Genomic DNA, 14872 nt, shown 5'->3' on the forward strand with positions numbered 1-14872 from the left:
GGGTTGCAGGCCAGGCCCCCAGCAGGGGCATGTGAGTGGCAACCACACACTGATGTTTCCTCTTTCTCCCTCCTTTCTCCTCTCTAAAAATAAATAAAATCTTAAAAAAAAAAATGTTTGGCCCTGGCTGGCGTAGCTCAGTGGATTGAGCTCGGGCTGCGAACCAAAGCATTACAGGTTCGATTCCCAGTCAGGGCACGTGCCTGGATTGCAGGCCATGGCCCCCAGCAACCGCACATTGATGTTTCTCTCTCTCTCTTTTTCCCTCCCTTCCCTTTCTAAAAATAAATAAGTAAAATCTTTTTTAAAAAAGTTTGACGCACCTGTTAGGTATACAAGTGGAGATGTCATTCGGCTGCTGGGGATGTGCTTCTGGAGTTTGGGGCAACTTTTCCAAGTCTGGAGTGTGGTGATGGATGTGGGCCAAGAATAGGTGATGGGGGTGGGAAACGGCGTGTGGATCCTCAGAGAGCTGTGCAGGGGCTGAAGGGCAGACATTGAAGGTGACTGGAGCATTCAGGGACCGAAGGCCCCACACTAATCTCCCAGCTCACACCCACTCAGTGGTGTCTTTCAGTTTCCCTTGGCCTGGGATGTGCCTGTCTTCTTCTGAGACTGGTTCCCTTCTGGCTCCAGGCATCTTTCTCACCTGAGCTCACTCTGGCTTTTCCAGTTCAGTGGGAAGTGGGAAAATATCTGAGACCAGTCCTGTTTCCTTTGTCAGATCCATCTTCACTTAGGCATCCAGTGACTCAGTTTCCCGGGTCACACACAGTTCCTCGTTATTCTCTACCCTTGGAGAGCTTGGGGGACTGAAGATCTGCATATGTAAATGAATAATTAGAAGTAATTGCGGGCTGAGTCAGCGGCTCCACTAGAAATAGAACCTAGGCGTCTTGACTCAGAAACCTGGTGTTCCCCCTACTGCCCAGCGGACGCGGCGTCCACCCCATCCGCGATCCAGGCCTTTTCTGGGGTACTGGAAGCTGTAACTGAGGTTTAGTTCCTCCACGGCCCTGTAGAGCCTCACGACCCTACTTGTTGCCAGACCAGACGTGGGCGGGGCGAGGGAGGAGCGAGCTAAGTCCAGGGCGGAGTTTTAGGCATGGGTGGGGCTTTGGCATGGGCGGGGCTTCCTGGAGTTCCGGAGTCCAGTCGCTGACCCCGCCGGACTGGAGATGCAGCCGCCTTCCCGAAAAGTGAGCTTGGCCTGGGATGGGTACTCCCGGTGGGCTGGGGGAGTGATGGGGATCGAGGGGGCACCGGACTCGCGGTAGGGGACGAATGATAGGAAGGGGTTAGGGCCCAACGCCAAAGTAACCGAGGAAATAGCTCAACCGCTCCCGGGCCCCGCCTCCTCACCACTGCCTGCGCGGAGTGTTTTTCAGGTCTCTGGTCCAGGGGTCTTAATCCTTCTCTTACTCCTTAAGATGAAGCCGGCCCAGGAGGTGAAGCTTCGCTTCCTGGAGCAGCTGAGCATCCTTCAGACCCGGCAGCAGAGGGAGGCGGATCTGCTGGAGGACATCAGGTAGCCTTGCACCTTTCACATACTCCTGTCTTTGCGGTCGCGGTCGCGCTCCGCCTCTCCCCGAAGTACATGGAGTGAGGGGCGGAAAGCAAGGGTGAAGAACTCGCTAAACTGCCCATTCACAGTCCTCACCGTAGGCCTGCCTCCCCAGATCCCGGTTAGAAATGATATTTCCTCCCACCCCAGCACACACACACAGGAACCCTCCTTCAACCCCTTGACTTCGCATCACTCCCCCCACACTCCCACCCCAGCAGCCCCCACAATCATTCTTAGGGTAGAATCCCCCTCCCTCTTCCAGACCTGTTGGAAGGCTGGTGGACACTGTACCCAGGCCCCCATCAGGCCTCACCTCCAAGCCCACAGATGGTTCTCCAGGGGTGGGGAGGATCCTGCTGAGGCTCTGAGCAATAAGGTGAGGTTGACCTTTGTTGCCGCTGCCTGCAGTGATTTCAAGCACTCTCCATAGTTTTACTCCCTCCTGGTGTAGTCACATTCTAGGCCTGGCTCCCCTCTTCCTCTGCCCTGGCTGAGAAAAAGATTGGGAGTAGAAGAAAAGGACCAAACAGTAACACTCCCCCCACCCCCCACCCCCAATCTCCACAGATCCTACAGCAAGCAGAGGGCAGCCATTGAACGGGAGTATGGGCAGGTATGGGACTTCTTTCTGTAGACCTCCCCTTTTGTTCTAGCCTCCTTTACACCTTCAGTAATGACCTTCCACACATACCCCTATTCTAGTCAAGAGCAAATGCCTCCAGTCAGTCAAGTTGGCATCAAATTCTTGCTGTGCTACATATTAGATGTGTGACCTTGGACAAGTTACTTAACCTTTCTTGGCCTTAATTTCTTTCTCTGTAAAATGGGAATAACAGTAATTGTACCTTCATGTAGGGTTGCTGTAAGGCTAGAATAAGTTGGTGCATGTAGATACAAAGTTAGTGACACATAATACACACCCAGGGAATGGCATTATTATACTCTGATTCTGTATTCTCCCAGCTGGGGGGAGTCTTTGAAAGGGGACTAGGTCTGTGATGACTTTTCCGTCAGGCACTCCAGAAACTGGCCGGGCCGTTCCTGAAGAGGGAAGGTCACAGGAGCGGGGAGATGGACAGCAGGTGCGTCCCCTGGAGGGGGAGGCCAAGGCACCAAGAAGGGATGAGGAGCTCAGTCCTAAGAACCTGTGGGGATGAGGGCCCAGTGAGGGGGGAAGGCATGTTAGCTGATACAGCAGTGGGAGAGGCCGCTGACCCAGCAAGGACACTGTGGGTGGGGGTGGAGGGCATGAGCGCTCCTTGTGGCTGAGCTAATGGGCTGATCGATTGAGGGCTTCCAGACGAGGGGGATGGGAAAGCACTCTGTCTTCAGTGGTGCTGAGGGGGAGGGGGTCTTTGGAGTGCTCCCCTCTTCAACACAGACTTTCTCTGGGGAGAGGCAGGATGGTGTTTGGGGCCTGGCGCTGCCTGCTGGATGCCACTGTGGCTGGGGGCCAAGCCCGGCTCCAAGTGTCTGACCGATACCGTGACCTGGCAGGAGGCACGGGAAGGAGTGCCAAGGAGCAGGTGCTTAGGAAGGTATGGCTCAGTCGATGGGGTGAAGGAAGGGCTGGCTCAGGGCTGGAGGTGGTCTGGGTCAGGACTCTGTGACCACGCCCCTAGGGAGCAGAGAACTTCCAGAGGGCACAGGCCGAGGTGCTGCAGTCTGTCCGGGAGCTGAGCCGAAGTCAGAAGCTGTATGGGCAGCGGGAACGTGTGTGGGCCTTGGCACAGGAGAAGGCGGCTGATGTTCAGGCCAGGTGGGGTCACAGGGAGTTAGTAAGTCTGGGGTGGGGGGTTGGGGAGGACAGAGCCAAGGCATCTCAGCAGGGCCTAACCTTGACTCGTCTCCCTTGCCTGCACAGGCTGAACCGAAGTGACCATGGGCTCTTCCACACTCGGACCAGTCTCCAGAAACTCAGCACCAAGGTTTGGGGATGCAGGCACAACTGGGGACAGGCAGGGGGTGGGCAGAGTAGTCTAGTGGTTTGAAGCCCAGGGGCATAAGTCAGAGAGGCTGGGATGAATCCAGGCTTCCCTGCTTCCCTGGTGAGTGACCTTGGTTAACTTGATTTCTCTGAGCCTCATTTTCTTCATCTATAAAATGAAAATAGTGCCTTTCATTTTCATTCCTTTGATATGCATTTATTGAGGATTTCTGTGTATTAAGCACTGTTCTGAACACTAGGATTCAGTGGAGAGCACTACCAGTGGAGTTCCTACCCTCACAGCCTGGTGAGGAGAGAGAGAGTAAATAAAAACAAACAAGCAAACAAATTACACGAAAGGAAAACAAAGTGCTATGATAAAGGCTAACAAGGGGTGTAATTTAGAGGGACAGCCTCTCTGAACAGGTGGCCTGAGTGTCAAGAAGGAGCCAGCCACGCAAAGACCTAGGGGAGGAATGTGCCAGAGAGAGGAGGTGGGGTGCAAAGGCCCTGATGCAGGAATAACTTTGTAGGTTCTAGGAACTCAGAGAAGGCCAGTGTGGCCAGAGCACTGTGAGCAAGGGGACAGACACTGTGAGCGAGATCAGAGAGGCTGCAGGGGCCAGCTATCACTGGACCTGGTAGACCTCAGTAAAGAACAACTGGGACTTTATTTTAAATGTATGTAGATGGCACTAGAGGATTTTAAGCAGGAGACATTATGTAAAATTTTTAGTATGGTGTCAGGAGTCTTAATAATGTTAGAATCCATTCTGGAGTTGGGTTGGCCTTGAAAGGACCTCAAGGGCCCAGGGTTCCCTGTTGACACCCTGTTTTCCCCTCCTAGCTGTCCACACAGTCGGCCCACTACTCCCAACAGCTGAAAGCTGCCCGCAATGAGTATCTGCTCAACTTGGTGTCCACCAACGCCCACCTTGACCATTACTACCAGGAAGAACTGCCAGCCCTGCTCAAGGCCAGTCCCAGCCTAGATCCCCCTGCCTCTCAGCGGGAAAGGAGGGGAGGGCCTCTCCCTGCTTCCCACCACCAGCAGGTTGGGTGGTGTTGGGGACCCAACCTGCTTAGAGTGGGTAGAAAACTCATACTTGGGTTCCAGTTCTGCTTCTAACTGGTTGCACAACATTGTGCGGAAAAGTCAATCCTTCCGAATCCCAGTTTCTTCATCAGGAATAACTCCTATTCTGCCTCCTTTTAAGATTAGTGGAGCTCAAGGGAAAGAATGAAGTGAAAATGCTTTTAAATTGGTTAAGTACTGTGCACACATGAGGACCTATTATTAGAAGCAATAGTAATGTCTCATTCCTTTCCTTTTTCCCCTACCTCATACCCATCCAAACCTGGACAGAGAGCCCACTCTGTGCTAGAGGCCTGGCGGAAGGGTGGTCATAGTTTCTTGGGGTTCTTTCCAGGCCCTGGTCAGCGAGCTGTTGGAACATTTGCGGGAACCCCTGACTTTACTGAGCCGCACTGAGCTGGAAGCAGCAGAGATAGCCCTGGAGCATGCCCGCCGCGGGGCACAGGCCACCTCCCAGGTAAGGGCTGAGCCGTGTGAGAACTCCCCGGAGATCCTCTTCACCCTTCTCTCCTGATACCGACCACCCCACTGCCTGTCTGCCCCTTTTCTTCTTACCTTTCTTCCAAGAGCGGACAGGCATGGACAGAGAGCCAGCGGGTGACTGACTTTGACTTCTTCCAACCCCCAGGTAAGCTGGGAGCAGGATCTGAGGCTCTTTCTTCAAGACCCCGGGGTGTTTTCCCCCATACCCCCTCAGAAGTTCCAGCCAGCGGGGAATGATCAGGTGAGACCTCCCTGCTTGTTGGAACCAGGCCACATGTAAAGGGGACTGTCATTTAGGCCCCTCCCCATTGTTCTTCTGATGTTATTTACTTAGTGGCTATTAAATCATGGAGATGGGGTTTCAGACTCTAGTTTACCTCCCTCCCACCAGGATGCAAATTAACACACCTCATTCCAGCTTTCTATCTCATCACTGCACTATCCGCATCATTCTGCCTCTGTCTCTCAACCTGGATCCCATTTCCGGGACTCTCTGTGTCTGTGTGTTCACACGAATGCACACCTGTGTCCATGGACATAGGTGTGTACCCCCACCTCTTTGTCCCTGTCCCTGGAGGTCAGGACGGAGGGAAGAAAAAGGGAGGGAACTGGAGGGAAGGGGAGTAGAGAAGGAGCAGCATCACGTCCTCCTCACAGCAGCCACCTTCATTCAGGTGTGTGCCCTGGAGCTGGAGGGGGTGGCAGCAGAGAGTGACCTGGAGAAAGAGGTTCAGCGCTGGACGAGTCGAGCTGCCCGAGACTACAAGATCCAGAACCATGGGCTTCGGGTGAGATGGGGGTTCCGGGTGTCGTGGTTAGGCAAGAATGTCTGAGAGATGGGGATCCTGGAGTTACTAGGGATGTCCCAGGGTGGCCGGCAGGAGGAGAGAGACAGGTATTTTGCCACACTGTTGGTGTGGCAAAGTAGTTAAGAGCAGAGCTTTAGGAGCTAGATCCACTGGGTTCAAATTCTGCTCTTTTGCTTCCTAGTGATGTAACCCTGAGTAAGGAAGGGACTCTACCTCTTTGGACCTCAGTTTCCTCATCACTGAAGCAGGGCCAATAATAGCCCCCATTTCATAGGGAAGATCAAATGATATAATTGCATGTGAAGCCTCTAGCAAAGCACCAGGTCCATAGTAAGTTGTGACCCATTGTGTCTTTATCCACTCCTGTCCTCCATTTCCCATCCAGGTGCTGCAGCGGCTGGAGCAGAGGCGGCAGCAGGCTTCAGAGCGGGAGGCTCCGGGCCTAGAGCAGCGGCTGCAGGAAGTGAGGCAGAGCATCCTGCGGGCGCAGGTGAGACACGGCCCTGGGGGTTAGGTTCACTGAGCCAACATCTCTTCCACATCTCCGTCTGATGGCGGGGGAGGGAGAGGTAGGAGATAGAGGGGGGACACGTTTGGGGAGGCTCTACTTACCTCCCCAAAGCAAGCCAAGCCATAGACTTTATCCATCTTCCCCATGCCAGGTGAGCCAGGTGAAGGGAGCTGCCCGGCTGGCCCTGCTGCAGGGGGCTGGCCTGGATGTACAGCTGTGGCTGAAGCCAGCCATGACCCAGGCACAGGACGAGGTGGAGCAGGAGCAACGGCTCAGCGAGGCCCGGCTGTCCCAGAGGGACCTCTCTCCCACGGTGAGCTCCTTCTGCTCCCTGCCCATATGCCTCCAGGAGGGTAAAACTCCCCAGTGGAGGGCAGGCCACAATAGACCTAAATCAAAGGATTGTTCTGAAGCTTAAATGAAATCATATTAAGTATAATTCTTTGCCTAGTTTATAGCATATTGAGTCCTCAACAAGTTTGTTTTATGGGTGTAAGGTAGTGGTTATGAACTAAGGTCATGGGGGCTCGTAAGTGGCTTGAGTACCAGCCAGTCACTTATTAGCTGTGTCATCTTGGAAAGTGATTTAACCTTTCTGAACCTCAGTTTTTTCATAAGTAAAAGGAGGTTAATAGTTACACAAAATAACACTGTGTTATGAGGAAGATTAAACGAGAGCATATACATAAGACACTTAGTACTGTGCCTGGCACACAGTAAGTGGCCAGGACTGCAGCTCTGTGGTTGCCGTCAGTGGTATCCTGCGCTGTGGTGGTTTTCTTGTGGTACTTGGTGAATGGAGGAGTGGTACTACCTTGAAGGAGGAGCCACGAGATCTTTAAGGGTAGGATGGGGGAGTGGGAGATACAGTGGGTACTTGAGAGTGACAATGATATCCATTCTCTGTCCCCTGCACCGCCAGGCTGAGGATGCTGAGTTCTCCGACTTTGAGGAATGTGAGGAGGCTGGAGAGCTCTTCGAGGAGCCTGTCCCCGCAGCCCTGGCCACCAGAACTCTTCCCTGCTCTGCACACGTGGTGTTTGGCTATCAGGTGTGAATGGGGGTAGGGACCTCAGACTCATGGGGATGGGAGATAGCCAGGAGTCCTGACTCCTTCCTTGTGGGGCCCAGGCAGGGCGTGAGGACGAGCTGACTATCACAGAAGGCGAGTGGCTGGAGGTCATAGAGGAGGGAGATGCCGAAGAATGGGTCAAGGTGGGTATGTACCCTGGGCTCTGACCTTGCCGGGTGGGGGCAATGGGAGGGACTTCTCCCAAGGACTGAGCCAGGCAAAGCTAGAAGTCTGAGTGGAGGAGGGCCAGGGCCACTGACGTTATCTGTTTTCATTTTGGGTGAGCAGGCTCGGAACCAGCATGGCGAGGTAGGCTTTGTTCCTGAGCGGTATCTCAACTTCCCGGACCTCTCCTTCCCTGAGACTGGCCACGGCAGCAACAATCCCTCAGGGGCAGAGCCCACAAGTAAGAAAGGAAGATCCCAGGTCGGGGGACGCTGGTATGGGGAAGAGTGACTGAGTGGTTGTGACCCTAAGGTGTCATGGTTCTGGGACGGCACTGTTCCTCCCTCCCCTCACCATCTCTACCGGGTTTCTGCAGCATTCCTGGCCCGTGCCCTGTACAGCTACACGGGACAGAGTGCAGAGGAGCTGAGCTTCCCCGAGGGGGCACTCATCCGCCTGCTGCCCCGGGCCCAGGATGGAGTGGATGATGGCTTCTGGAGGGGAGAGTTTGGGGGCCATGTTGGGGTCTTCCCCTCATTGCTGGTGGAGGAGCTACTAGGTCCCCCTGGGCCACTTGAGTTCTCAGACCCTGAACAGGTGAGGCTTCCTTCTCCCTGGTTCCCCAGGCACCTCTAGATTGACCCTCCCACCCCACTGAGGCCCCATATTTATCTTAATGCTCCCTCCCCTCTCCAGGTTTACCTCCTGTAATGGCTCGGGCCTCCCCATGTCCTTTGGCTGGGTGGAGAAAAGGGAACCCAAGGGCAGGCTTTCTACGAGTTTGATGGTGCTACTTTAGTGCTGGACTGATCTCAACTCAGATTCCCATTGCATTACTTTGGGCAGTGATTGCACCTCTTGAGCTTCTTTCTTAACATGTAAAAAGAGAAAAATACCTTCTTCAGCAGGAAAACTATCCTGAGCAGGGATAATGGAGGTAAAGCCCTTAGCACAGAGGCCCACAGGAGGTCCTTTAAAATATGGTACCTGTTGTTATAATGCAGCGGGCAGAGCATAGCAATGGGAGTCAGGAGACCCTGGCTATAGCTAGGACTCTGCCACTAGCTGGTTCTGTGATTTTGAATAGATGGCTTAACCTGAGCCTTGCCCTTGACATAGGAATCGTGAATCCCTACCTCGTGGAGTGGTGGTGAGGCATGAATGAACGGGTGCACGTGGAGTGTTAGCGAATGCCTGGGTAATAGTGCCAGTACATATTGGCTGTTGAAATGTGTTGACAGCTACAGCTCCCACCCACATACAAGCAGTTGGCCACTCTTGGTATTGGCGAGTGATGGGATAGGAACTGAAGATGGGGTGAGAGGACAAGCTGGTGAAACGGTCCCACATGCCGGAAATAACTGTGCCCCCTTATTTTCAGATGCTGCCATCCCCTTCTCCTCCCAGCTTCTCCCCTCCTGCACCCACTTCTGCCTTGGATGGGCCCCCTGCACCTGTCCTGCCTGTGGGTGAGTGGAAGGAACTGGGGGCCCTGGAAGGGAAAGAGGCGGGTAGAGGAAGGAACCTTGGGACTCCTGAGTCACACTTGGCTTCTCTGCCTGCCCTTGGGGACCTCTGCAGTCAGGCTCACTGAAGTGTGACCCAGAAGAGCTTGGGCAGCCTGCAGAGCCCGGCTGTGTTCAAACTCCACTCTCTGACTTCCTAGGGAGTGACTTGGGATGGGATGTTTTCCCTGTCTGGGTCTTAACAGTGTGGAGCTGCTGTGAGTTAAAAAGATGTCCGTAGAGGGCCCAGCATTGTGCCTGGCACATAGCATGCAAGCAGTAGCTGTGTTCTCATTATTATTCTTAAAATCAGCCAGCTTCTTCCACAGAGTTTTGCTAGTACATATCCTGTGCTTATAAGTGTTTTTGAATCCCACAAACACCTTGTGTCATAATCTTCCTCCTTAGAGTGTTCACTTTTTCTAAAGCCTCCTAGTGCTTGCACTTTCTTCACAGAGCCTTCCTGTGTGACCCTGGAGACTCCTGTGGGCATTATCTGAATTCTCTTCACTAGCACCTTATTTCACCTGGAATGACTTAGCACTGAGTCATTCATGGTGCCTGTGTTTCATTAGTGGGTTCTTGACAGCCACTGGGGGTGGGGGTGCTATGGATCCCAGCTCCCCTTCTCTGATACCTTCAACAAGGCTGATTATACTGCAGGTCCCCCGTAAATGTTGAGGTTCATGGCCCAGGATGTGACTATTTGTTAATTCAACAGGTATTTACAGAGTGCCATTGTCTTAAGTGCTGGAGATGGAGTGGTGAACAAAACAAAGTCTGAAGACTGACTTGTGGTTTTTGTTTCCAGACCAAGATCTGGACTGCCCTGGACCCCTGGACACGATGGCGCCTCGACTCAGGCCGGTAAGGGCCTCTCCCTTGGAGGAGACTGTGCAGAGAGGGGTCATTCCATCTTGTCCTGTTTTGTCTGTAGTGCTGCAGGAATGAACAGTGATATCCCCAAGAGGCCTCTGGAGCGCTGACTGTGTGTTCCCTACAGGTGCGGCCACCGCCTCCCCCACCAGCTAAAGCCCCAGATCCTGGCCACCCAGATCCCCTCACCTGATGCCAGGGGGATCACTGCCCCCCGGGATGTTGCTGCTGCCCTGTGTCCATGCTGTCAGAGACCACCCTTCAGTGATCTGGAGTGATGCAGCCAAAAGCTGGAATCTCCCCCATTTCTACTCTCACCTCTAGGGGTAGAAACTTCTCCTCTCCCCACTTTTGGGGCTGGAACTCCTTCTTTTCTCCCCACTGTCCGTCCTCTTGCCATCTCTGGGGCTGGAACTACCCTTTCTTTTCTGCCACCACTCCAGCTCTGGGGTGGTGAAATACCCTGAAATCTCTGGGGCTGGACCCCATCCCGCAGAGTTTTGTGTGGCTCTGGCCCATCCTTGTCTCTTCTTTGGCTCTGTGACCCACCCCACTCCAAAGGCCAGGGCCACTGGGGCTGGGGCCTGGGATGGGACAGACCTGTGAGAAGGAGCTGGAGCCAGTATGTGAAACAACTGTAATGGTCTGAGCGGATTTATTGACAGTGAATAAAGGGCACGAAGCCCAAGCCAGGGCCTGGGCATCTTGTGCCAAGAGGGCAGGGGGCCTAAGGTGCTATTGCTTTAGGGGCCCACCAAGGGCAGGGGCCTGCTCCCAGCTGCCACGCTCTAGCATATGGAGCAAGGTGATGGGGAGGGCGGGTCAGGCATCCTGTTGGCAGGCAGGGGAAGGGGAAGACTGAGGCCCAGGGGTGGGGGTGGGGCACTTCTCCTGAGGTCCCCCAGCCTTAGACCATGCAACTCCAGGTGGAAGTAGGGCTGGTCCCTCAGCTGCGGGGGCAGTCCTGTCCAAGTGGAGAGGAGGTGCTGCATGGCCACCCACCCCCTGTCCCTGCCAGCTGGTAGTTCTGCAGCAATGAAGAAGGAGGCTTGGAGGAGAGGAAGGGTAATAGTGTTGCCTCCTATTCAAGCTGTACTCCAGCTTTTCCTGAGGGCTGCAGGACCTTCCCTACCCCCTGTAGCACATTCCTGCTCCCCACCAACAAACCAAAAATATGTAGCAAAGACTAAGCCTGTAGTTACCCTGGGGGTACAGGGAGCCAACTAATGGGCTTAAGTAGTGTAAGTAGGGGTGGGAGGATGAGATTTTCTGACTTGGAGTCCAGGCAGACTCACCTCACACACCCCTTGCTCCCCGTGCTGGAGACACCTGAGTGAGAGGAGGGGTCAACAATGGGAGAACAGGATATAGGTCATATCAGTGCACCCTCATTCCCAGAGCAGGGGCAGTACGAGTTCAGCCCACCACATCCCTAGCCACGTCTTCATACCTGGTGATCTGAGGTGTCCGGTTTGCTTGACTGTCCATTTGCCTCTTGACTGGCCAGCCCTGGGCTTGGGCCCCTCCCTCCAGCCCCCAGTGCAGGCTCTGCAGAGGCTCCAGGGTTCCCCCCAAGTACACAAGGGACTAGGCTACTGTCCCTGAGTCCTCCATTCTGCGCCAGGGCCGGGGACTGTGGCCTCTCAGGGGGCAGGCTCTCCATGGCTGGCATCCCTGCCCTGGGCGGCCCTCCTCCAAGCCCCTGACCACCCCCTGGGTCCTGCCCCCCACCGGACCCCCAGCTCCTGTCCGTAGGGGAGCCATCACGGTGCTCGTGCAGCCCATAGCGCCTCTCAATGTGCGTCACTCGGAACCTGGGAGGGAACGGAACACTGGGGCTTAGGATCACAGCTCAGAGGCTGCTTGGCCCTTCCCTCCAACCAGGGACATCCTGGGTTAGATGGCCACTTCCTTCCGGCCTAGGGCAGGGGAGACCTTCTCGTGTTGTGGGGCACATTATGTAACTGGACTCCTGCGGTAGGTCAGAGTCCAGGAGAAAAGAGCTGGGGCCCACTTTTGGAGTCAGGGGCTGATCACTGGGTTCTCCTCCTTAACCTCCCTTGCTCTGGGGCACTCTATCCCCACCTGCCCACAGAGAACACGGTGGTCTCCCCAGGCCGGGAACGGCTCTTTCCTTCCTTGGAGCGTCCCTGACGGACAAGTGGGGGCCTCTTGTTGCGGCTGCAGTGGATGCAAGGTGCTGCAGAGCCCAGGTGCACTGTGTGATGGTGGGAGGGGGCTCCATCCTGCAGGCTGGAAGTGGCATCCACACTGGACAGCAAGGAGGAAGGGAGCAGGGGTGACATTACAACATCCTGTTTTGTTCCTGTTCTTCCAGCATGCTCCTTCAACCTCCAGATGCCCACTTTCCCCAGGCCCAGCATTCTTTTCTTGTCTTTATCTAATAAACTCAGTATTAAGATGGTAGTGATCACATGTTCTCCCTCTCAGGGCTGTTTCCTAAAAAGAGGGTGATGCTTAACCCAAAGGAGTGGCACAAAGGGTGAATGTAGCCTTGATGATGTCTGGATGGGAGTATGGTTTGAAGGACCTGGGGTTTCTACAAAACTTTCCTCCTATAGGTTACCCAGCCTTGCCCTCCCCCCACCCCAGACATGCAAGGAGACTGGGAGGGGAGTGTGCTGGAGGAGAGGGTACTCTCCAAGGCAAGCTAAGTCATGCTGGCCCTTGTTTCCAGCTCACCTGGACAGCTGCACTGTCCCCTCTCCTTCACTATCCCCCAGCATCTCCTTCAAGGCCTCAGCATTGGCTGAGAGAAGGAAAAGAGGGAGTCAGTGGAGGTCAGGGCAAGAGAAAGTTGTGGGGGGAGCCTACACCCACCTTCATTTTGGATGATGCAGCGAACAATCCTCTCTACCGTGTCCTCATTCATGTCATCGTCCTCAGCTGAAGGATGGAAGAGGTTGGCAAGGAATTGGGAAATGAGTCAGCTTTGGGGGACATTACCAGGTGTCTTCTGTAGCTAATTGCTCAAGATATACCTTGTGCCTATTTGTCATTGTGCTGGGCATTAGCATTTCAGGGACCAGGGCAGAAAAGCTAAGGAAGTCAATGAAAGCCCAAGAGTACCATCAGTGAGTGGGCCCTACCCACCCATGGTGCCTTCTCTAGCTTTGCTTTCAGGATGGTGTCATCCCACTTGCTGACTCAAGAAAGCATCACTAGGCCTGAAGGCTTGGCCTGGGTCCATTGGCCAGGAAGGCAGACAGAGGTGTGGGGATAGGGGTAAGGAAGAAAGGTGACTGAGCCAGGTTCTAGGCTTCTCACTCACGGGGCTGGAGCTGGGTGTCATCAGGCTCCGAGCCCCTGGATGTGCGGCAGCGGTAGCCTTTCTTCTTGAGCACGTGGCAGATCATGAAGCCTACGAGGCCCATAAGGAAGAACACCAGCACAAGCAGGAAGAGCATGTACAGCCCATGTTGGGGTGGCTCCAGGTCAGGCTGTGGTTCCGACATGAGGCCCTGGGGGACGAGCGCGGGCCAGGGCGCCTCCTGGGTTTAGGGGGCTGCAGCTAGGGATAGGGGGAGGGATAGGAATGCAGTCCTCAGGATCTGAAACAGGCAAGCCTCTAAGGTCCGGCCCCACCCACCAGGGAGCTGTCCGGGCCTGGGGTGCTGGTCCAGGCCAGGGGTGCCAAACCGCGGCTGCGCAAGCCCTCTTCCACTACCGCGGTCCCTCTTCCACTACCGCGGTCCCGCTTCCCCGACGCCCACAGCTTTTTCCCTTTCCAGTTTGTCCTGCGCTTCCGTCCCTCTCAAGGACACTGCAGAGTGAGATGGGACGGGATTCTCAGGAGGTCAGAGCAAGAATCGCGCCTGAGTAAGCGTCTGCATCTCCTCTGAGCCGGTCTGAACCAGGCCTCTGCAGCCCCTCACCTGCCTGTACTCCAGAGCCCTCCCCCATTTTCGGTTCCTCCCATCCTGACCACCTGGCCCACCCAGTACCGGTGGTTCGGTTCTGGCTCCGGCTTCGGCTCCTGCTCGGGCTCCGGCTCCAGGGGCGTCCTAGTCCGGCTCAGGGCCCCCGACGCCCTCCCGGCTCTCATCCCTTGCTTCCTTCCCTTCCCCCCTTCGCTGCCTCACCGGCTCCGGGCTGCGACTGCAGATACCGGTGCCGCGGCAGGCGGGGGGCAGGGAAGGACAGAGAGGGATGCAGGCTGGTTGGGAACGAAGGCAAGCTCCGCACAACTCCTGCTCTGGGAAAGGGGAAGAGATGGGGGGCGCCGCCGCAGCCACCTTGGGTTCCCAAATGCCTTCGCCCGTCGCCGCCCCGGGATCAGGGGACGGAGCGCAGGTGTGTGGGGCAGAGAGCGCAAGGGTGGTGCGCGCGTGACTGCGCCGGGCCCCCCCGCCCCGAGGGAGTGTGCAGCGCCGAGTCCGGGTCCGGGTGGGATGGTTAGGCAGTCAGGCGAGTGTGCTCTCCTCTAGTCTATCCGGCTCGCCTGGCGCGGCTCCTGTCCTCAGATGCCCCGGCCGGGTGGATAGCTAGGAATCTTCCCAGTGGGCACGGGAAAGACGGCTCTCCGCATCCGAGAGTGGCTCTGTGGCCGGTTCTCTGGAGCTTCCTAGAGTGGTGACCACGGCCTGCACTCCATTTGGGGCAGGTGTCTGGACGGGATGGCTCAGCTTCTAGAGGATTTGACCCCCGCCCGGAAGGAAATGGCCCTCGCATCCTAGGACGGATGCTACCTGTCCACTACCCAAGCCCAGACGCTTCCGCCCCAGAACCTGAAAGCGAGGCCAGGGGCCGAACTCCGCAGGGGGCGTGGTCTGGGCGTAGTCTAGGGAGGCGGGGCCTGGGCTACCGGTTCCGCAGTGGCAGGCTGCGTGCTTACGCAGCA

General features: G+C 55.6%; 2 protein-coding genes across 3 annotated transcripts; one reads left to right on the plus strand and one right to left on the minus strand.

Moving 5' to 3' along the window:
• The first annotated feature begins 1115 nt into the window (after nucleotides 1-1115).
• On the plus strand, nucleotides 1116-10699 carry FCHSD1 (FCH and double SH3 domains 1). Its single transcript, XM_045828118.1, has 20 exons — nucleotides 1116-1199; nucleotides 1431-1528; nucleotides 2135-2180; nucleotides 2582-2649; nucleotides 2970-3105; nucleotides 3190-3326; nucleotides 3432-3495; nucleotides 4342-4470; nucleotides 4925-5047; nucleotides 5219-5314; nucleotides 5748-5861; nucleotides 6268-6372; nucleotides 6545-6706; nucleotides 7316-7444; nucleotides 7525-7608; nucleotides 7754-7871; nucleotides 8007-8227; nucleotides 9012-9099; nucleotides 9947-10002; nucleotides 10139-10699. The coding sequence occupies exons 1-20, from the start codon at nucleotides 1179-1181 to the stop codon at nucleotides 10202-10204; spliced, it is 2061 nt and encodes a 686-aa protein (XP_045684074.1). The 5' UTR covers nucleotides 1116-1178; the 3' UTR covers nucleotides 10205-10699.
• A 142-nt stretch (nucleotides 10700-10841) lies between these two features.
• RELL2 (RELT like 2) lies at nucleotides 10842-14759 on the minus strand. Of its 2 annotated transcripts, XM_045828133.1 has the most exons (8): nucleotides 13977-14759; nucleotides 13304-13543; nucleotides 12853-12918; nucleotides 12715-12781; nucleotides 12097-12282; nucleotides 11462-11825; nucleotides 11307-11340; nucleotides 10842-10975 (listed from the first exon to the last, which is right to left on the minus strand). In XM_045828133.1, the coding sequence occupies exons 2-7, from the start codon at nucleotides 13485-13487 to the stop codon at nucleotides 11308-11310; spliced, it is 900 nt and encodes a 299-aa protein (XP_045684089.1). In that variant the 5' UTR covers nucleotides 13488-13543; nucleotides 13977-14759; the 3' UTR covers nucleotides 10842-10975; nucleotide 11307. The 2 variants fall into 2 exon arrangements, with proteins under 2 accessions (XP_045684089.1, XP_045684099.1); XM_045828143.1 differs by having other exon boundaries at nucleotides 10842-11825.
• Between the last annotated feature and the right edge of the window lie 113 nt (nucleotides 14760-14872).

This window comes from Phyllostomus hastatus, unplaced genomic scaffold (genome assembly GCF_019186645.2).
Source record: "Phyllostomus hastatus isolate PE091 unplaced genomic scaffold, TTU_PhHast_1.1 phas_contig_150, whole genome shotgun sequence".
Lineage (NCBI taxonomy): Eukaryota > Metazoa > Chordata > Mammalia > Chiroptera > Phyllostomidae > Phyllostomus > Phyllostomus hastatus.